Source organism: Abramis brama (assembly GCF_963993115.1).
Source record: "Abramis brama genome assembly, chromosome: 7".
NCBI lineage: Eukaryota > Metazoa > Chordata > Actinopteri > Cypriniformes > Leuciscidae > Abramis > Abramis brama.
Genome location: NC_139969.1, coordinates 40,723,238 through 40,747,069, shown reverse-complemented (window position 1 = coordinate 40,747,069; position 23,832 = coordinate 40,723,238). Strand labels below are relative to the sequence as shown.

At 40.2% G+C, this 23,832-nt stretch overlaps 1 protein-coding gene across 4 annotated transcripts in view; it reads left to right on the top strand.

Annotated features, from left to right (window-relative positions):
* LOC311087281 (uncharacterized protein) overlaps positions 1 to 23,832 on the top strand; it is a 180,046-nt gene that overhangs the window by 70,674 nt on the left and 85,540 nt on the right. For all 4 annotated transcript variants that reach the window (XM_084120580.1, XM_084120578.1, XM_084120579.1 and 1 more), the window contains 2 exons: positions 1,211 to 1,384; positions 15,301 to 15,474. In XM_084120580.1, coding sequence (XP_083976706.1) covers positions 1,211 to 1,384; positions 15,301 to 15,474 — 348 coding nt within the window. The remainder of the gene's footprint in view (positions 1 to 1,210; positions 1,385 to 15,300; positions 15,475 to 23,832) is intronic.

Below are 23,832 nucleotides of genomic sequence, written 5' to 3'. Positions count from 1 at the left end.
AAGCAGCTTTACATTGATAATAGGAAATTAAAAGTAAAGTGTTTTGGCTTTATAGCAGCTCTAGAATAAAGTTATTGTCCAGCTCGTGGATCAAGCAGTGTGAGTAAAGGCAAGACGGATGCTCACTGACATAATTTAACGTTACTTAAAAATATATTTCAGCATTTTGTTAATCGACGGCCAAACTAGTAACGTTACCCCAATCCGATCGCGACTCTCCCGGTGTTAGTAGTTAGTAAAAGAAGGGAACATCAGGGGGCTTGCCGGAGATCTCCAAGGAAAAGGTTGGTATGCAAACTTAATCCGTTCATAACAGTAGTCACTTATGTGACCCACGACGTGTGAGCAGTAACGTTAGCCTGGCGCACTACAAATATAAGCGGGAGAATGTTATCATTGCAAAGTGGTCAAGCTAATGTCTTGTGTTTATTCCACAATACTTATGGATAAGCTGTTTGATTTATAAATATTATAATATTTTCACATTTCACTTACCCTGCTGTGCATGCACTTGTGTTGCATGAAATTGTTCCTCAATTTGTGTTTCCCATTTGAATGGGCAGCGTATGAGGCGGCTGCTGCGTGCGCTATGACCTAACGTTATAGGCTTTAGCTTCAATTTTGATGAAATTATTCTCTAATCGTTTGCATATTATGTCGTGGATATAGCCCTCGAATGCATACTGCAGTCTTGCTCTCTCATATTTTCACCTGTTCGCCAAAAATGACTAATTATCTCCTTAGGAATGTCTGAAACCAGTGCATACATACTGTAATAGACGTGCCAGGCGCAAAAGCTTGACAGGCGTAGCAACAGTAACTAAGGAGGGCGGGGCTTAGCGAAGGGTCAATTCCACTTTACTTTTCATCCTGGAAGAACCAAATTGCTCAGAAAAACAGAAAAATAACCAATTTCGAATACTTATGAGTGCACATCTCAAAATCGGATCTCAAATTGTTTTAGGGGGTTTCATGACCCTTTAAAAATGATATGAAATTAATGTGTAAACTAACATAAATAGATCACGACAATCTTTGTATTGTTACAATGTTGGTAGTATATTTAAATTAACAATGTGTAGTCTTTCTCTGTGTTACCTGAACCTGGATATCCCTGTTTATTTGTCAGCAAAAGTCTGCTGGATGAAGCTAAACACGTTAGTTGATCATCATAAATCTGATTAATTTTCTTTTCTCTTTCTGTCTTTAGTCTGAGTGGATGCAGTATTACAGAGAAACAGAGTCTCATCCTGACTTCAGCTCTGAAATCAAACCCGTCACACCTGAGAGAGCTGGACCTGAGCGGGAATAAACTAGGAGACTCTGGAGTGAAAAACCTCAGTGATCTACTGGTGAACCCACAATTCAAGCTGGAGAAACTACAGTTAGTATCATTATACTGTACAGCAATTACAGTGTGACTGAAGTTTATTTATTTGAAGACAGCAGGGCTTATGTTTCATTGTTTATAGCAGTGCACTTTCTGGGTTTTCCCTATTGCTCACATTTTTTCACTGATTGTGTACATGCAGAAATCTGCCTTTTCAACAGAGAATAAAGAAGAGAGACATCAAATAAATAGTTAAAAATGAAAGAGAAGAAACAGTATCTTCCAGCACACAGAACTAGTGTGACTGGGTTTCAGAACAGACTATTGGAAACTAAATGCTGCTGTAGCTCTTCAATAAGATGATCATCATAGATGTGAACTATTGTTATTTCTCTGTCTTCAGTCTGAGTTATTGCAGTATTAAAGAGAAACAGAGTCTCATCCTGACTTCAGCTCTGAAATCAAACCCATCACACCTGAGAGAGCTGAATGAAACGGATTCGTATGTTACCGCAAGTTTTGCGTCAGATTAGTGACGACTAATACTTTGGTGAATTTCCATTTAGGGCAGCAAAAGTGCTGCTTGACCAACCTAAATCTCTGTTTTAATTTCATGTTACTTTAAATAAGTGTACGTGGGAAACCACGGCATGGCCAATCCAAAGCTATTATAAGACAAGTAAAGTCAGTTGACTTATATCTGTAGTAGTGTCCATACCTCTACTGAAGTAAACGTTACTTTAATTTCAAGTGTATGCAATCATGGGGGCTTTACCAAAGTATCTTTGATTGTGTAAGCGTGAATGCGACCGATCTCAGGTATATAGCAATTACCTCTGTTTAGTGACCGAAGCTGGCGAGATTGTGATCGTGAGACCCGCGTTAAACAAGGTGTGAGGACCTCTGAGCGACATAGCTTCCTAATATGAACGGGTAAAATATAAGTAAAGAGTTAAATAGAACAATCAAATGTATTGCTAAACTATTAAATAATTGACCAATAACCAATTGCAATCTATAACCGATTGCAACCGATTGCAATTGCAATCAATAAGCAATCTTAACTTAAATTCCAGATCGTGATCAAATGGAGTCAGATATAAAATGGAGTCAGATAAAAGCTTAAATGGTGTAGCGTCTGGACCAATCGGACACACACAAATTATTCATTTATTTAATGAATAATCCAGCAAACTCACTGTGAAACCTTCACCAAAAACTAACATCCCAAATGAGGCTAACACACTGGCAGGACGGTGTCTTGTTACAGGGAACACAGACAGTTTTTACGATCGAAAGGTATGTGGCCGCATGTGCAAGAGAGAGACAATGGGAAGAAACAATCTTCCATGCAGACTTCGCTGCATTAATCAGAGACGAACTGAGCTAGAAATGAACGTGCATCCCAGAAACTGTGTGAATGAGTGTGATGTTTTGTGTCCTATTATGTATACCCCATGGTATGTATTTTATTATACAACCAACGGTCAATGTAACTTTACCTGTTTCATGTCTCCTATCTAATTAATCCTCATTTGATGACTCATGCTTTGATGTACATCACCTTCTCTTAGAATGCAGTGTGGATTTGTTATATCTATCTGAGTATTAATTAACAGAAAAGAGGTAAGGCAGATTTGAGATAGCGTCATAAATCTTCACCACAGAGGAAACTCCCGCCAGACAGTCCACCCTTCTCATTGGTACAGCAAACCCAGAGAGGGGTGGCCATTCTCAGGCTTTATTAGAGACTGACCACAGTGACCGCCCTCTCTTCTCAGCGCTTCTCATCCGACAACAACGCAGTTTCTGCTGTTACTGGGGGAGGGGTAACAGCAGGGAGCTGGGCACCAGTGGTGGTGGTGGGGGGGCTCCCTGGGCCCAACAGGCCTGAGCAATGCCTGCCATGCTTTCATATTCCCAGAAGGGAGTCAGACTTTTCTTCAATCCAGAAAACAACTGCAACTTTACCATCACTGACGCAACGATCCACTCCTGGTCTTCTCGGCACTTGGGGACGCCGCGCTGTCCAGCGTGCCCTCAGCAGGCCAGGGCAGCAGGCTTCGACTCACAACAGCCATGTGCTCGAAGCCACCATGCTCTTCTTCAATGCCACAGACCCATCAACGAATTCAATCTTCAACCACTTCAAGAATTTTCCACGATTGCAACTGCCATGCAAGTATTCTTTGATGAGATTGCTCTGAAGATAAGCTTATGGTTCTTTTCATACTGAAATAGATCTTGCTCCATAGTTCTATTTCCTGTTTCCGGTTCCACATCACTCACCCCTTTACCTATGCATGTATGTATGGATGTATGAATGTATTTATGTTTGTTTAGTGTTAATTATGTTTGTGATTTAGTTAATAAAACTTGTGCACAATTATGAATTTGATTTCTGATCCTCTGTTTGCATACAAAGTCCCTTTTACGATTTTGATTTTGTTACAGTATGCTCTAATTTCTGTACATGCTAAGGAATAATTATTTTTCAGTGACGATGAAAGATACACTTTTCTTAGAATAAATGAATAATCAAAGAGTTCATTGGAACTGATTAATTGATTGTAATATTAATTAGCTTACCTCAAAGTTAATCTAATTAACTGACCCAAATATTAATAATTAATCATAATTGGTAATTATGGATTATTATTAATATTTCCCCTTTGAGCTAATATTGTTACATATGGTGGAGAATCGTAGGCATCGTATTAAACATTGTATGCAAGCAGACAGTAATCAATCATATGTTGTCCCATAAGTTTTTATTAACATCTCATACATGCACGTACAAGTTTCTGATTAAATCAGCAAAACTATAGCTTGAATATGCCTTCCTACGAATGGCAGAAAGTTTCTCAAAGGCTATAATGCATGTTTAAATCGTATAAGAAACTTCTGATATTAGCGAAGAAATCCTAACTTCAGATATAAATCGAGCGTAAGCCTTCTCTGACGAAGAAATCTCAGATTAGCCGCGCGTATAAATGGTTCCTGATATTAGCGAAGCAACCCTAATTTCAGTTCTAAATTGAGCGTAAGCCTTCTCTGACGAAGAAATCTCAGATTAGCCGCACGTATAGATGGTACCAGAACAAATAAAATGAGATGGGCGAAGAAATCCCCATTTTCAGCAATTTTTAAGGTGATTGAGCGATGTTCCTCCTCACCGATTTAAGGCCATATTATTATTCGTTACGTCATTGTATTCATATTAAACTGCTAAACCGCTCATATGAAACAATCGCGTCGAATTAGTGGTATAAATTCTAGCCTAGCTAACTAGTAATTTGCCATTGTCTGTGAAAGAACGGTGCTGTTTGATTTGTGAAAGAATCACTTACATGCAACGTCATGTGTCTAAACGACTCAGTGCAAATTTTCAGCACAACGCGAGCGCTGCTCCGGTCGAGTTGTGTTGTTGGTTGGCAGTGTGTCTGAAATGCGAGCAGGCATTTCTGTTTACCTGAGAACAGCACCAAATCTCACAGACCCTTGTTTAAACAAGTGAATGCGTGTAGCCAAAGCCAGCTTTCTAGCAACCCTACGCGCATACAAGTAAAGCCCTTTTACCTCGAGTGATAGCTTTTAGCACCGACTAAAACTTAAGACACGTGCGAGCATAAAGTGTAACCTTTAAACCAAAGACTATAGACTTTGAACCTTGGCCCTTGAAACAAAGGGATAGTGATTTGAACACAAGAGTCAAAGCTCCTCGAGGCGTTGAATCAAAGGAGTCAATTGCGTCACAAATGATTCTTTGTTTTGAAGCGCCCTCGTTGGCGACCCCCGCTGGTCAGAACAGTGTAAGTGTAGAGAACTCAGCTTAATGAAACACCTTTAACAAACCAATCGCAAAGGTTTGATCAAAGGTGTAAGCACGTTATAGCAACGCACAAACTATCTAATACTATGAGGTGTCTTTCAAGGCACGATAACTTAGTAAACTGTAGGGCTCGTGTTATGAATGCCTGGTCAATTAGACCAATAAGAGACTATTAAATTCGCCTCTTCCTTTATCAAATGCGGCATTAAATGTGTACAAATCTGTAAAGTGATACAAAATCACATAGAGATCAAATACACACTGGTTCACGAACCGTTGAAATTTAGAATGATTTCGAAACAGCTCTGACTCGCAACGAAGCCCGTTTACTGAAATCCCGTGACTTTAGCAGTCTGATACACGATCAGAATCACTGATTTGTGACAAATGATTTACACTGGTGTCAGAGCTTCATGGAGCATGTCTCAGAGGCGGTTGAAACTACTCCGTCCTCTCTCTCTCTCTGTCTCTCTCTTTCTCTCTCGACCCCCTCCCTTTTTGGTTTCACTTTTAGTTGAAACCCAGATACCTTGGTTTTTATTTGTGTTTCATTTATTTCGACTTAAGTCTACCCCTATTTTTATTTTGTGTATTTACACCTGATGAGCCTGAATATTCCTATTCAGTTAAGTTGAATTTAATTAAATTTGAAATTTAATTAAATCAATTTGCTTATTCAATTTCCCTTTTAGTTACCAGGGCTATGAGGACAATCCCTGTTTACTTTTGATTTTGATTTTATTTCAATTTATTTACTTACTTTATTTCAGCCTGAATTTCCATATTCAGCTAAATAAAGTTTAACTAAATTTGAGATTTAACTAAATCAATTGTTTTCCTTTCCTTTGGTTTTTGAGCTATAAGGACATTCTACCTTTACTTATACCTTATCTTAGGTACTTCCTATCGACATCTTCCCTCTCTCTATAGGATTACAGTAGTTCTAGCAACTGTTTTTTCTGTAACGACCCAGGTCATTAGAATCCTAACCCCTGTCTGTGCTTTAACCCTCCTCACTCCTTAGCACCAAGTTAAGTACATGAAGTACGGTTAATGTAAACGCACAGTAGGCCACAGACAGAGCGGGAGACACTTCCCGCTGTTTCTTCTTCTTTTGATCTTTTGTCTGATGTTTGATGTGTCCCTGCTAGCTTCGTCTAACAGCAGCTTAACCCATACGTGACACCTGTTTACCTATGTCTCCTAGCTAAACTTAAATAGGTAGAACACTCCTTCCTTCCCTTCCCTTTCGGATTTCTATTGTTTCTATTTTGTTTTTCTCTATTTGCTACTCTCGTAGTAAAACATGTGAAAAGAACCATCAGTTTTGAGTAATAGTTTTAGGACATGTAAAAGGCCAGTCATCAGTCGATGCTGCTTAAAGCACATCAACTTGAATACTCAAAACCCTTTTGTTGTGTGCTCACCAACCCTAAATTTAATGGCCCACATAGCTGTTCTCCCACAGAGCTTACCACCTCTGTAGAAACTTGCATTGGCCTTTGTCACTCCTCTCTTGTGTTCCGACAAGTATGCCAGTAGGCCTCAGACATCCAGCCCTGCCACTCACCAGAACCACCTGGAAACCGGCAGAGCCACGTCCTCAACATCCTCCAGCCTGAAGCAGACAAAGACCTGCCGAGGCAGAGAAGGGAACCGTTAGACGACAACGAAAGCGGACGTCTGACACCCAGCCTGAGCCACCAAGAACTGACCGGCATCATCTTCTCCTTGGCCACGCTCCCTCAGGCCTCAAACAGGAGGTAAATGAACTTAAAGAACTGGTTGAGCTCAAAGAGAGACACTAAAGCCATCAGTGTCCAGCCAGAGCTGAAGTCCAAACACTGACTCAGCAATGCTGCAACATTATAGACCAACGCACTGTGGTCCTGAACAGAACTGAAACAGTCCAACCACCTGCAAATGGACCCCGCAAAAAAAGATGTATCCTGCTAAACTTCACATCAGCCGTGTAAGCTCCCCCAGCCCTGCACAAAGGGAGGAGGAGTCAAACCCTCGGCTCGACAATCACCCGCCAGTGTCCTGAGAGCCTCTGCAGGCGCAGAGGAAAAGGTTTAATTCAGACAAACCCTGAAACGACACATGAAGTGATGCTCCAAGATCTCAAGCGAATGGTCAGAAACATCGCTGCCAATCCATGAGACATTGATTTTCACCTGCAGTCTTCGACCGGTGTGACACACCAAGACAGACTCCATCTGCTCTGGATCACATCCAGCCCAGAGTGGCACCGCATTCTGGCTTTGGCTGTGGCACCACCAGCAGCTGGAACAAGCCATCATAAAAGGATTCTCAGACTTAACCCTTTAGGCGCCAGAGGTTTTTTCCTAAAACGTTCGATTTTGACATCTTAATTTTAAAAGGCTATATCTTAAAAGTGATAAAAGATAGAGACTTTCTGTAAATTAGAGAAATATTAAGGATGACCCAAAGTTTATGTAGGGATTACATTTTCCCATCTAATTTGCATATTATGACATCATATGGTGGCGGCCATCTTGGATTATAGAATTTTCATGAAAAGTCACATGTTTAAATGATAAAATGCAGCACTTCTTTCCCCCAACATGTCCCTCACCTTCTTTATGCTATATTGCACAATACTGAATGCTCAGGTAAATAGTAAGTAGTAAACAAACTGTGTAAATCACTACTAATAAATAGTAGAAACAAACCGAATGCATGTAGCGGTTGGCCTTTTGCTGTAGAGATTTTCCATTTACTACATACAGTAGGCACTCTGATTCCATGTATGGGGCACATATATATTATTCATATGACACACAAACACAAGTAGACAAGACCTGTTTAGTTCAAAAGCTCACTCACCACGGCAAGGCACAGATCATGAGTGAGATGACGAGACAAGACGAGAGACAATGTTAGTATTTTTTTTTTTTTTTTTGGTTTTTGTTGATGTTTTTTTGGTTGGTTTTTTTTTAGCTGACAAAGACGCACACATCACAAGAACATGAACACACAAAAAAGAACACATAGTACACTACTAAATGGTCAGGGAAATAGATAGTAAATCAACAGTGTAAATCATTACTAATAAATGGCAGACAAAAAAAAAAAAAAAAAAATTATGTAGCAGGCCTTTTGCTGTAGAGATAAGGGGCCCTATTTTAACGATCTGAAACGCAAGTGTCAAAGCGCAAAGCGCAAGTAACTTTGTGGGCGGGTCTCGGCGCTGTTGCTATTTTCCCGGCGGGATAAATGGCTCTTGCGCCCGGCGCAAATCTAAAAGGGGTTGGTCTGAAGTGGCTTCATTATTCATAGGTGTGGTTTGGGCGTAACGTGAAATAAACCAATCAGAGCGTCATCTCACATTCCCTTTAAGAGCAGACGCGCTTTTTCCTTGGCGTATTGCTATTATAACGGCGGATTTGCCAGGCGCGCGCCAGGAGCGGTTCACAGCCGAGGAGAGCAACGCTCTCGTCACGGCCGTAAAACACAGAGAAGTGACACTGGGGATGGAGAAACACACCCAAATTAAACAGGCATATAATAATGTGGGTAAATGTGTAAGCTAGATGTATGCTTTTATAATAAATTGTCTATCTATCTATATCTATCTATCTATCTATCTATCTATCTATCTATCTATCGTTTGTAATAATATGATTTGCAAAAATGAAAACTGCTGCTTCTGTGTAGATTAGAGAATCAAAGTGTATGCGCGTTGTGCACGCTATACATTATGGTCAAGCATGCACCCTTAAAATAGCATAATGAACAACGCGCGATGCGCCACTGACTTTAGACTAGGTTTTTTCTGGCCAGTGGCGCAATTGTTTTATGGAACAGTAAAATAGCACCAGGGATTGTTTGCGCCGGGACACGCCTCCTTTTTTGCGCTGAACCGCCCAGGGAGCACAAGTTCATTCCCTAGTTTAGCGACGTGCTTTTGTGGAGGGAAAAGCGCGCTTTGCGCGGGTGCAAAATAGGAATGAAACATGCGTCGGTGTACAAAGTCAATTGCGCTGGGTGCAAGATAGGGCCCAATGACTCCCTATCCATCCAGGTGACATTTTTTGTAGTGTTTAATGGTGTGGTACCTCTCATTGCAAGGCACAACACAAAGACCCACCCCACACTGCCTGCACATGTATTTTGTCTGACGGCGGCCTTTAGGGCGGGTCTGATCAGAACAAACTACACAATCTGGGTAACCATCAGCCTGGCAGATAAAGTGGCGCTCAGTGAGTCTCTGTGGCAAGTCTCCCAGTGAGGACGACTTTCGGCCTTTGTTGCTCTCTTTCCTGGAGAAGCCTTCCAGTAAAGCAGTGATGACATCCTGCACAAAGACTTTCAGGGGCTTGTGAGGAGCAGCAGTGCAGCGGCAGTAAATGATGTGGGCATTCACCATGCTTACACTGAGAATGGCATTAAAAATCCTGTAGTACCATTTCCTTGACCTATGGGGAAAGAGGTAGGTCTTCATTCTCTGGTCTGCTGTGTCGACACCCCCCATGAACGAATTGTAGTCATCAACACAAACAGGCCTATTTATCTCCCTATAGCCACTATCAGTGTGTTTGGTCCTGATGCGCTTTCTGACACATGTGTTGGAATGCAGTGTAGAGAGCATTGTGAGGCGCTTTGTATCATGCCACGCACAAGCTAGCATTTTCCCCTTCCTCATGAAGACTGGGTCATCTCCCTTACTCAACGGTAACTGTTCACGGGTGAGGCCCTTTGGCATCCCCTTCCTCTTACTGCTGACAGTCCCACACAAACCCGAATCATTGCTTGCCAGCTCATCTGCTATGGCTGGCGAGGTGTAATAGCTGTCCATGTACACCTCATGCCCTTTCCCTGTGTACGGGGCCATCAGCTCACGGACAATAAGGTGTGTAGCACCGAAATCACCTGCATCAGGCCTACTTTGTCCAGTGTACATGGACCACTGTAGCACATAGCCTGACTTGGCTTCACTCAGAACAAATACTTTGTAGCCATATTTGTCTGGTTTGTTTGGATTGTACATTTTTAGAGTTGATTTTCCTTTGAACGCAATGGTCATTTCATCCAATGACAGCTGCTTAGATGGACCATACATTGCTGAAAACCGGGGGATGACCAAATTGATGATTGGGAGGATTTTGAATAGCCTGTCATACCCTGGCTGACCCCTGTCAACACACTCTTCATTATTGGTGAAGTGAAGGAAAGACAAAATCATCTCAAATCTATTCCTGGACATCACCTTGCCAAATCCAGGTGTTGCTGTTGGCCAATATTCGGCCCAATAATCCTCCAACTCTGAAGATAATATAGCCCCTCTTCCCCGTGTCACACCGCCTCTGCTCCTGCTATGAGCAGCGCGGGCGCGGCCAGATCTGCCTCGCGCGCGCGCCGAGTGTGCACAGCTCGGACTACTGTTATTGTCATTTCGACTCCCCACCCTGCCTCCACGTTGCCCCCGAACTGTCCTATGAATACTTCGACCTCGTCTAACATACCCAGTGGCATTAGACAGAGTATCCACCACAATACTGTCGCCGCGATCGCGGATGGGCACGCGTTCAGAAGACAAAGCTACGTGGCTAGCGCGGTAAAAATCTCCCGCCTCGTTCCCCACAGCACTAACACGGCTGCTAACTTCGCGATGAACACTCCGACCCCGGGAAACATTGTTCCCACCACTGACATCGGGCAAAGGACCATCTAAAGTGACATTGGGCAAAGGATTCACCGTTTGTGCTTGGTGTAGGACTACACTTTCACTTTCAGAATCACCGTCATCTTCTGAAGGCAGATATTCCCCTTCAGAATCAGGGTCCGCGAATAAAACACCCAACACTTCATCGCGGGTAAGCTTTATTGATGTCATTATATAATAATAATAATAATAATAATTAATAATAATAATAATAATCTAATGTAAATACTCGCTGACGTTGACAATACTGCTCTGATAAAATGGCTCACTCTTACACTAGCTCCACTTTTGTTCGCACTGATTCAATGCGCTCTAGCTCGTAGATTTTGTATAGAAGCATGATGTTTTTTTGAGTCGGGGATGAAGTATAACATGTCTGACATCTAGTGGATGGGAGGTCGAACGAAATTTGACACCCTATTTGACAAAATCGGCCGTTTTATTCAGTGCCGCATCTTGTCGAGTAAACTCGACCGTGGCGCCTAGAGGGTTAAGAGTCTGAATGCAGACTGGGCACTGCCCAGACACCAAACAGATCTAAAAGTGCCTGTGCTACTACCACAGACTCCGAACGAGCTTACCCTGGAGCGTGCAACAAACCTGTGACAGAGGAAAACACCAGCTCCAAGAACCTTTTCCTCCAAAACCAGTTAGTCACCATTTCTGGCAGCTCCATGCAATGCCCACTCAACGATGTGTGACATGACGCAGAATGCCTTTAACACACAAGGTCTCCTCAGAAAGGGTTCCTAAACCCCACTGACTCTGAACTGCAAAGATCAGAAGACACACAGCACGACCATAATGCAAGCCGCTGCTACAAAGTTCATAGTCAACATAGGACTTTTAAAGTAGATGAAAATGTGTGCTCAAAAGAAGCAGGAAGCAACATTAGTAAAATTAGAATTTTACTGACTTAAAGAAAATCTTGAATGCATACGTAAGCCCCACGTGCCAACTGACTATGCACTGCTTTCGAACCATACAGACATTTGCCACCATCTGGTTGAAATTGGCCCTGCTGCATATTACTTTACATGACAATGACTTGTTACAGGAAATCCTAACCTCAAATAGGGCATGCGTCACCCCGACGCCAGAAAGTAATCAAACCACCTGAACTGCGTAAACTAACACAACCTAGCGTCCCTTCGTTTAAACTACTGTTATCCTAAAAGTGCGCATTTGAACATTCCGATCCAAACAGGATACAACATGCGATACGCATTTTGATCACTAGTTACTGGCTTGTTTAAGTGCAGATAAAACGATAGCTGTAATTGACATCTCTACTAAGAATAAAAAGTCTTAGATTTTTAACTAGTATCGGCAATTTCAGCATTAAAGCGTAAGTCTGTTTGACAAAGGAAGCTCAACTCAGCGGCATGCTGTACCGGTATTTATTATTCTGCTTGATTGGAGAAATCCAAAGTGCAGCATTGTTTAATCTGTTCGGACGAAGAAATCTCAGTACAGTGTTATATACACGTAGACTTGGGTGATGCCCCCTCCTTTCTACAATGTAAAGGCCTTACAAATTGTTCCACCGTCCCACCCAGGCGGCTGACATCCTACAGCACCAGAGCCAAACGTAACTGCACCTTGAGAGAAGAGGACCAACGACCCATGACCCAAACCAGAGTTATAGCCTCACCAGGCTGATCAAGAGTATCATCTCCTTACCCCACCTTATGGGTGTGGAACAGAAGGTACACAACCTTACATAAAGATCACAGCGTCCCACAAGGCGCACCTGTGCTTAAAGCCTCACATACCAGCTAGAGACTGAGTTTCAAACCAGATTCAACGCAGCTGGACTGAGCATGCCCAGCACCAGCGCAGAACTGTCACCATGGCAACAACCCAGGTACCAGCCAAGCCCCTTGGAGAAGCCATGGAGGACAGCACCCTCCACCTGCAAACACCACAGGATGACCAACGGCTGTCAACGACAGCATCCTCCTCCACACCATTCACACAGGTGTCAATCGGAGGCTCCACAAGGACAGCTGGACACACCGGACGCAGAGCTACAGGAGCTGCTGACACACACAAACCAGCTCCCTGAACAGGACTCACCAGAGGAGTCCTGTAAAGTACAGGCATTCAACTCCTTGCCTACCCCAGCATAGGCAAGCTCACATCGGCACCGCCATAAGGACAGAGCAACACTCCAATCCTTCAGACTTCTCGTGACTGAGAGGTTAACAACTACCTTCTGACCTCCTGCCACCAGCACTAGGTCGGCCTGAAAATCTCTCTATGCTACATAGAGACCTAACAACTTCCTGCAACCACAAGCAAACACCTGCCCCAAAACTAATGGGCTTCAGAATGAGAGGTGACACTCTGTCAAGGCACCTACTGCCTCGACACCTGCTGCACCAACTCAAAGACCTGTACTTGGCTACTGTCTACATCACCTGATGGAACGACCCCCGCTCCAGGAAACACAAGCAACCAGTGGCCACCATGGCCTTCCAGCCTTGTATGACAGAGTTGTGTCTGATTTTTCTGCACTTTAAACGTCGTTCGTGGTTGTCCTTGAGAGGGACAACAACGAGCGAAAGGGGGGAAATATGTAGCGTTTGGACCAATCGGACACACACAAATTATTCATTTATTTAATGAATAATCCAGCAAACTCACTGTGAAACCTTCACCAAAAACTAACATCCCAAATGAGGCTAACACACTGGCAGGACGGTGTCTTGTTACAGGGAACACAGACAGTTTTTACGATCGAAAGGTATGTGGCCGCATGTGCAAGAGAGAGACAATGGGAAGAAACAATCTTCCATGCAGACTTCGCTGCATTAATCAGAGACGAACTGAGCTAGAAATGAACGTGCATCCCAGAAACTGTGTGAATGAGTGTGATGTTTTGTGTCCTATTATGTATACCCCATGGTATGTATACCCCAACGGTCAATGTAACTTTACCTGTTTCATGTCTCCTATCTAATTAATCCTCATTTGATGACTCATGCTTTGATGTACATCACCTTCTCTTAGAATGCAGTGTGGATTTGTTATATCTATCTGAGTATTAATTAACAGAAAAGAGGTAAGGCAGATTTGAGATAGCGTCATAAATCTTCACCACAGAGGAAACTCCCGCCAGACAGTCCACCCTTCTCATTGGTACAGCAAACCCAGAGAGGGGTGGCCATTCTCAGGCTTTATTAGAGACTGACCACAGTGACCGCCCTCTCTTCTCAGCGCTTCTCATCCGACAACAACGCAGTTTCTGCTGTTACTGGGGGAGGGGTAACAGCAGGGAGCTGCCCCCCCCCCCCCCCCCCCCCCCACCACCACCACTGGGGCCCAGCTCCCTGGGCCCAACAGGCCTGAGCAATGCCTGCCATGCATTCATATTCCCAGAAGGGAGTCAGACTTTTCTTCAATCCAGAAAACAACTGCAACTTTACCATCACTGACGCAACAATCCACTCCTGGTCTTCTCGGCACTTGGGGACAGCTGGTCAGCAGGCCAGGGCATTAGGCTTCGACTCACAACAGCCATGTGCTCGAAGCCACCATGCTCTTCTTCAATGCCACAGACCCATCAACGAATTCAATCTTCAACCACTTCAAGAATTTTCCACGATTGCAACTGCCATGCAAGTATTCTTTGATGAGATTGCTCTGAAGATAAGCTTATGGTTCTTTTCATACTGAAATAGATCTTGCTCCATAGTTCTATTTCCTGTTTCCGGTTCCACATCACTCACCCCTTTACCTATGCATGTATGTATGGATGTATGAATGTATTTATGTTTGTTTAGTGTTAATTATGTTTGTGATTTAGTTAATAAAACTTGTGCACAATTATGAATTTGATTTCTGATCCTCTGTTTGCATACAAAGTCCCTTTTACGATTTTGATTTTGTTACAGTATGCTCTAATTTCTGTACATGCTAAGGAATAATTATTTTTCAGTGACGATGAAAGATACACTTTTCTTAGAATAAATGAATAATCAAAGAGTTCATTGGAACTGATTAATTGATTGTAATATTAATTAGCTTACCTCAAAGTTAATCTAATTAACTGACCCAAATATTAATAATTAATCATAATTGGTAATTATGGATTATTATTAATATTTCCCCTTTGAGTTAATATTGTTACAATGGAATTAAATTACTTTGCCACGCGGAAAGACAGTAACACGCAGAGATCTTCACCCGTTCTGGCGGAAACCCCCATTTGGACGGATAAACGGGCTTACACAGTTTTAGATAATTGTAATCTCGAAAGTGATGTTGATTTCTAACATATAAAAAATTTCTGTGCCTTTTGTTTGCCTCCATATTCAGTTGTCAGTTGTTGCAACTAACTTGCAATGCATTTCTGTAAAGAACAAAATAAAATTCAAGTTTAAGGATTTATATTGTTCAGGGTTTTACTGATTAATCAGCTGAATGCTTTCATTCCTTTTCTAGACTCTCTAACTGCAGTGTAACAGAAGAAGGTTATAAAGCTCTGGATTCAGCTCTGAGATCAAACCCTTCACACCTGATAGAGCTGGATCTCACAGGAAATGATCCTGGAAAATCAGGAGTGAAGAAGCTCAATGATTTACTACAGGATCCAGACTGTCAACTGAAGACACTGAGGTGAGATGGGGTCAAATAATTAACTAAATTACTTATATGGAGGCTAAATAGTCATAACTACTATATTATTTTAGCTATACAATTAGCTTGATAATTTGTTGCATCAAAATGATCAAGATCAGATCAGATGCTGCATGATGATGATAAACGTCAACACAGTTTAGTTGTGATACGAGCTTAAGGTCAAATAGACATAGCGCCCTATCTTGCACCCAGCGCAATTGACTTTGTACACCAACGCATGTATCATTCCTATTTTGCACCCGCACACAGCAGACTTTTCCCTCCACAGACGCACGTCGGTAAATTAGGGAATGAACTTGCGCTCCCGGGGGCGGTTCAGCGAAAAGAGGAGGCGTGTTCCGGCGCAAACGCTCCCTGATGCTATTCTGCAGGTTTAGAAAACAATTCCGCCACTGATCAGGAAAAACCTAAGCTGCGTCCGAAATACGTACTATGTGAGTAGATACTACATTTAAATTAGAACGTACTTCGCGACCGTTAAAAAAGTATGTTCTATATAGTATGAATACGGGTAGTATGAATGGAGTCCGGACGTACTACATGCGCCATGTTGGTATTGTCACGTAACATACGCGGGCACATCAGCTTGAAAATTTAAAGAGCCCATTCCACTGACTGCACCAACTTAGAGCAATGTTTTTAGTTCTTCTTTCCGCTTTCGTCTGCGTTTTTACATCGTTTGTGCTCACAATTCAGAGGAGTCGTCGGTCAGCTGCTTGCAGATCACGCCTTTGTTGAGAGCTTTTGTGTAATTTCTCAAATAAGTTAAATATCATTTGGCCAATACATTTTACCTCAAAAAAAAAAAATACACACACACAAACCTGTGAACAATGACAGATGTTGATTTTTGGTAAGGAAAAAGTAATTTATTTGCTTGTGATATTACCATCAACGAATAAACATGAATGAATCAATAGTATGCTTTTGTGTATCTCTATTGATTCATTCATGGATGGCAATATCACAAGCAGTGTGTGTGTATGTATATATATATATATATATATATATATATATATATATATATACACACACACACACACACACACACACACACACACACACACAGTAGGGTAACACACTGAGGTCAGATACAATACACACATTTACACAAACACATTCATATACATGTGCATATATGAAGACTTCAGATGTAAAAGAAAAAAAAAATCTTCTAAAATGAGCATTTTTATCAAGCTTGTATATTTAGGTTCAGTAATTTCACTTTAATGACAATTAATAGGTCCTTTTCATTGCCATTAAAGTGAAATAACTGAACATAAACATACAAGCTTGATAAAAATGATCAAACTAGAAGAAAATTTCAGATGATACTTAGAGGCTTTTACATCTTAACCCTCTGGGGTCTGAGGGGTTTTCTGGCCCTGGAAGTGTTCTGACATGCTCTGACATTTGTGCTTATTTCTGTTACTTGTGACATTTTTATGGCTAAAGTCTGATTACACTGTATTCAGCACAAACTCTGCTACAATAATATATCAGCAGCATGTATGTAAAAGTTTGTAGTTTTGAGATAATGACATTTATGCGTGGTCTGTGAAAATACAAAAAAAATTGTCACTGAAATAAGGTCATGAAACCCATACTGATTATTTCTTCACAAGACTTTTGAAAATTGTATCACGTAGCCTAGAATATTTGCTCCAAAACTATGTGAAAATCACCCTGACTGCTCATTCAGATAAGACTAAGATAAGATTGATTTAAAATTTATAAGACGTGTTTTGTGTAAGAAAGCTTTATGCGAGGAGGCGTGATCACATCATTAATATGTATTGTTTTCACACCTGAGAAAGACAAAGACCCTCCCTAATGGCCCTATTAGGAGCTATCAGGCCCTGTCATTCTGAGCAACCTTGCACAAAGAATGAGGAGATTTAAAAAAGAATGGCTGTTTGATTGTTTGGATTTATTTACAACACAACATAATCCAAAGATACACAACAAATGACAAAAAAGCACATTTTTGAAAAAATGACCCAAAGACAGAGACCTTTGTGCCATTCCTAAAAACATTGTACATGCCTTTCATTTCCAAGGTGTTTGATTTTCACTTTACCATGTTCATATACAGAGACTCATGTGAATGTTGAAGTCAGCAGGACTCAGTGGCATCTGGTCACTGAAAGAAAAAAAAAAAAGTGAACATACTGATATCAAGAGAAATATAGGGCTGCACGATTTTGGGAATAAATTTTAGATTTTTCTGGTTAAAATTGCTTTTTAAAATTCACAGAATACACACACACAAATGTTTCCAACAATATATAATATAATGAACACCAGGTTTGTTGTGCCTTGTAGGCATAGGCTACGCGCAGTGCAACATAAAATAATAATACCAATAACCTATAGCAGCCTATAAATCTTCCAAAAGATTTCAGTAACAACTACGCTAGAAAAAAATATATTGATTATCATATGTTACTTCAAATGTTTCCATTCGTTGTGATTATATGAAATGAGATAATAGTAAAAACATGAAGCCTAGTGTTTGGTGCGTTTTGCTTTTCAAACGCGATCGCGCTCCAAAATATGAAACATTCAAACGCGATCGCGCTCCAAAAATATGAAACATTCAAACGCACAGCATGCTCCAAAATATGATACATTCAAACGCACAGCACACTCCAAAATATGAAACATTATGGTTACCATATTATACATATCTACGTTTGAGCAGATATCCACAAACACAGTAACAGTAAACACGGGTCTAAATATTATAATATTCACCATATATCTAGCAACAGTTCAACTGCAATGTGAAGTTTATGCAACAATAACATAAACTAATAAGTAAGAATTTCTTACCTTACATCTTTCTTGTCTTCAAATCGCGTTCTTCTTCTTCTGAGGTAAATCCAATGTAAGCTCACGGCGCGTCTTTCAAACTCGATGAAAAGCAGAGACTTGTGTAGTGTTTTGGTGCTTTGTGTTTGAAGGTAATGAGCGCGATCGCGTTCCATGTGGAGATTTGCATGTCAATCTCTTTTGCGCGCGTGGGCGTGGTCAAATTAAAAATAATGAGCAAGCGTTTGAGATACTGGACATCTTGTTGGTTTTATACAAATTACTTAAACAGAGAATATTTGTTTTCAGTTTGAATCCAATCATTTAAAAGTACACACTTAAATGTTTATAAAGGTATATGGCTCATAAATGTGTGACAAGTATTCGCTGAATTTTGTTTCAGTTTATAGACGTGCTCAAGAAAAAAAAGTTCACCGCGACGGAGAGCCAGAAAGCACACCCTGTTTATTTTCTTTATTTTATAAAAGCACAATGTTTTGATTTGATTGTAAGTGGACACATACAAAAGTAGAAATATCACAGATTGTTTTTTCATATTTCTTTTTTCTGTATGACCATAAATGACTGAGTAATTTAAGTTTATTGTGCTACAATGTGAAGAAAATCCAGCAAAACGCGCCAGCGCATTTGCCGACCTCAGAGGGTTGAGTATTCATGTGTGTGTGTGTGTGTGTGTGTGTGTGTGTGTGTGTGTGTGAGAGCCCTACAAGCTACTGTGCCAATTCTTCATCTATATTTTAAAGATGGAGCTGACCTCCACCCCAAAAAAATGGATATCAAGGTGCTGGTGTTCTAGCTACAGTGAGGAAAATAAGTATTTGAACACCCTGCTATTTTGCAAGTTCTCCCACTTAGAAATCATGGAGGGGTCTGAAATTGTCATCGTAGGTGCATGTCCACTGTGAGAGACATAATCTAAAAAAAAAAATCCAGAAATCACAATGTATGATTTTTTTAACTATTTATTTGTATTATACAGCTGCAAATAAGTATTTGAACACCTGAGAAAATCAATGTTAATATTTGGTACAGTAGCCTTTGTTTGCAATTACAGAGGTCAAACATTTCCTGTAGTTTTTCACCAGGTTTGCACACACTGCAGGAGGGATTTTGGCCCACTCCTCCACACAGATCTTCTCTAGATCAGTCAGGTTTCTGGGCTGTCGCTGAGAAACACGGAGTTTGAGCTCCCTCCAAAGATTCTCTATTGGGTTTAGGTCTGGAGACTGGCTAGGCCACGCCAGAACCTTGATATGCTTCTTACAGAGCCACTCCTTGGTTATCCTGGCTGTGTGCTTCGGGTCATTGTCATGTTGGAAGACCCAGCCTCGACCCATCTTCAATGCTCTAACTGAGGGAAGGAGGTTGTTCCCCAAAATCTTGCAATACATGGCCCCGGTCATCCTCTCCTTAATACAGTGCAGTCGCCCTGTCCCATGTGCAGAAAAACACTCCCAAAGCATGATGCTACCACCCCCATGCTTCACAGTAGGGATGGTGTTCTTGGGATGGTACTCATCATTCTTCTTCCTCCAAACACGTTTAGTGGAATTATGACCAAAAAGTTCTATTTTGGTCTCATCTGACCACATGACTTTCTCCCATGACTCCTCTGGATCATCCAAATGGTCATTGGCAAACTTAAGACGGGCCTTGACATGTGCTGGTTTAAGCAGGGGAACCTTCCGTGCCATGCATGATTTCAAACCATGACGTCTTAGTGTATTACCAACAGTAACCTTGGAAACGGTGGTCCCAGCTCTTTTCAGGTCACTGACCAGCTCCTCCCGTGTAGTTCTGGGCTGATTTCTCACCTTTCTTAGGATCATTGAGACCCCACGAGGTGAGATCTTGCATGGAGCCCCAGTCCGAGGGAGATTGACAGTCATGTTTAGCTTCTTCCATTTTCTAATGATTGCTCCAACAGTGGACCTTTTTTCACCAAGCTGCTTGGCAATTTCCCCGTAGCCCTTTCCAGCCTTGTGGAGGTGTACAATTTTGTCTCTAGTGTCTTTGGACAGCTCTTTGGTCTTGGCCATGTTAGTAGTTGGATTCTTACTGATTGTATGGGGTGGACAGGTGTCTTTATGCAGCTAACGACCTCAAACAGGTGGATCTAATTTAGGATAATAAATGGAGTGGAGGTGGACATTTTAAAGGCAGACTAACAGGTCTTTGAGGGTCAGAATTCTAGCTGATAGACAGGTGTTCAAATACTTATTTGCAGCTGTATCATACAAATAAATAGTAAAAAAAATCATATATTGTGATTTCTGGATTTCTTTTTTTTTTTACATTATGTCTCTCACAGTGGACATGCACCTACGATGACAATTTCAGACCCCTCCATGATTTCCAAGTGGGAGAACTTGCAAAATAGCAGGGTGTTCAAATACTTATTTTCCTCACTGTACATATCACATATTTGAGCTTAATTTTTTACAAATTATTTACTTTAAATTTGGGTAGGAAAAATTAAAGTGGAAATCCAAAAATTACCCAAGGTGTAAAGTTCTCATCTTGTACACATGCTTTTAACCCCCTGGGGTCGGCGGTATCGCCGGCGATACCAGCTCGCTTTTTTCCTTATCAGTGCAAAAGAGACTCAAAATACTCTGTTGATTTTGATCTTACATACTTGTGTTATACATCAATCGATCCTGTTAAGTGTGTTTTTTTTTTTTGTGTATACTCACAATAAAAACAAACTGTTGTGCTTTTCGCCAAATAAAGAAAAATAAACATGATGCGAGTTCTGCCTACTCTCTGTCAGTGAATTCCATTCTGAAACGCGTCTGAAAATGAACTATAACTCAGCGAATACTCAGTCAAACAGGCATACAGACACACAGGCATGAAGCTTGAATTCTCTTCTTTTAAATGGAGTATTTTTTATAAAAAACAAATATTCTCAGTTTATGTAATATGTATGAAAAGAGAGAGCTGTCAGTCGTTCTCTTTCAGCTCATTATGTTTTAATGTGACCCCGCCCACGGAGAGCGCGCGCTATTCAAATGCAAATGATCTGAGGTGATCCATGCAAACATGTGAACGCCCACACGCTGGATAACACACACAGCGAGTTATCAGAGTCATGTAATTTACGCTGTGAGGAATAATACTATCTTAATAATAATCCTGGAAAATTTACCTCAGAAGTGCTGGAAGTTTCATTTTGAGGAGCAACGGATCCAGCTGAGGAATAGGTCAGTTCTATATTTGCTTTGTTCCAATCGCAATAGTGTCTGTACACACAAAAAGACTGTTTAAATATGAATCACGTTTCTGTGTGTGAATGAATGAACAGCTTTACCAAACTCTATTGCTATACTGAGATGAGTAAAAATCGACTACAAAAATCGGATAGATTATAAAGTTTTTACTGTAAAATACTGCCACATCTCTCTCTCTCTCTCTCTCTCTCTCTCTCTCTCTCTATATATATATATATATTTATATATATATATATATATATATTATGTTTTGTCAAAAATTAAGTCATCAACTAAGATGTTTTTGTTTCAATGTAGGCTATATTCAAACTAATGAATCCTTAACTTTAAAATACGTATGATAAAATGTATACTTTAGTTTTTACAAAGAAAGATTACACTGGAAATATTGTTAAAATTTAAATGGTTAAAATAGCAATATATCTATATATATATATATATATACAAGGATAGAACAAAATCTTAAAAGGTCAATATAAGCCTTCTCTTTAAATTATTTTTATTGTGCTTTATTAGACACTTTTGGGTAGAGAATATATTCCAAAACTTACTGAAAATACAGTATGACAACAATTAACTGCACAATTACTAGAAATGTTTACCTTGGATATTATACAATTTGCAAGCACAATTTGTGAAAAAAACAACAACTGTGTTTCCAACTGTGAACCAATTTTATATTATATATATATATATATATATATATATATATATATATTTTTTTTTTTTTTTTTTTTTTTTTTTTGTCCCTGCATTCTTTCTTGTGGCTCAGTGACACACCTGAATGAAAGGCTAATTATGCGAGTCGTTGTCTTCTCAGGTGTGAACTACTCAATATTCATGATGGTGTTGGAACGTTTACGCCCACCCGCATATTGCCTTTCCAAACAAAAAGTGTCTTACAAAATTTAAATCAATGTATTGTTTTATGTGAATGATTAGGCAGGATGATTTTCACATCATTTTGAAGAAAAAACTCTAGGTGACAAAATGCATTATTCAGAAGTCTTGTGGACACATATTTAGTATGTGTTTTGTGGCCTTATTTCAGAAACTTTCGATTTTTGTTTTTTCAATAACCATGCATAAACATTATTCTCTCAAAAATACAAACATGTACATACATGTTGCTCACATATTATGGTAGCCCTGTTTGTGCTAAATAGAGTGTAATTACACCTTTTCCCTTAATATGTTTATAAGCAACTGAAAAAAGCACAAATGTCAGGGCATGTCAAAACATCTCAAGGACCCCAAAAACACCTCAGACCCCAGAGGGTTAAAGAAACAGATTTTGAATTATTTTAAAGTGATGCCCTTCAAATGAGATTGTTAGTAAAAAAGTCCCTTTAGATTTTTTAGAACTTTTGCTTTTGGTGGTGCTTTAAGCTCTATTATACTACTTTGTGCCAAAGTTTTGTGGTTTTGTTTTAAGATTTGTATTCTGTATCCATTTAAAAGTTAAATAATATACAAAAATAAAGCAAATACATTTTAAAGGTGTCTGGAGTGTGTGGGTATTTCTCTATAGTGCGGCACTCATATTTTCAGATATACCTGCAATTTGCTTGTTTCAAAAACCATCTGGAATCTGCCACAAAATAAGTGCATACACAACACCCTTTACAAATATTAATTACTCAATGCCACATATTAAACACTTTACAACTGACAATCTAGCTACTGTAAATCCCTGGGAATTACGTGTTTGTAATAAAACTTGCTAAAACAGCATGACAAAATGAACTTACTAACAAATAAATGGAAAGAGAGTGTGTAACATTTGTTTTCTTTATAAAACAATTTTTTTTAGCAATTATTTCTAAAAGCTGAAGGAATCTTTCCTCTCTCTCTCTCTGGCCTCCTGTTCTTGTCTCTCCTCATGCTCTCATCGCTCTCTTTCTTTTCTTTCCTCCCTTTCATTAGCCACTCTCCACTCTACAAGAACACAGGTGTGTTCATCAGCCCCCTGCAAAATCAGCACAGAGTTTAACATTAGTGATGAACCATGGTCAATTTATATTATTATATTAATATTAATGTTACATGGACAAGTTGAGGTACACTTGATAACAGTAGCTTGCTACGTAGCCAACACATATTAACTACAACACTGGTAAAGGAGAAATAAAATCTTTGTAAAATAAAAAATAAAAGTTTTGTAACTATCTAATTTAACTGAGAAACAACGTCGTTTAAATAAAACAGTGTTAACTAGCTGACAGGCATTAGCTCGTTCTGTTCGGTAATAATAATGATAAAATTG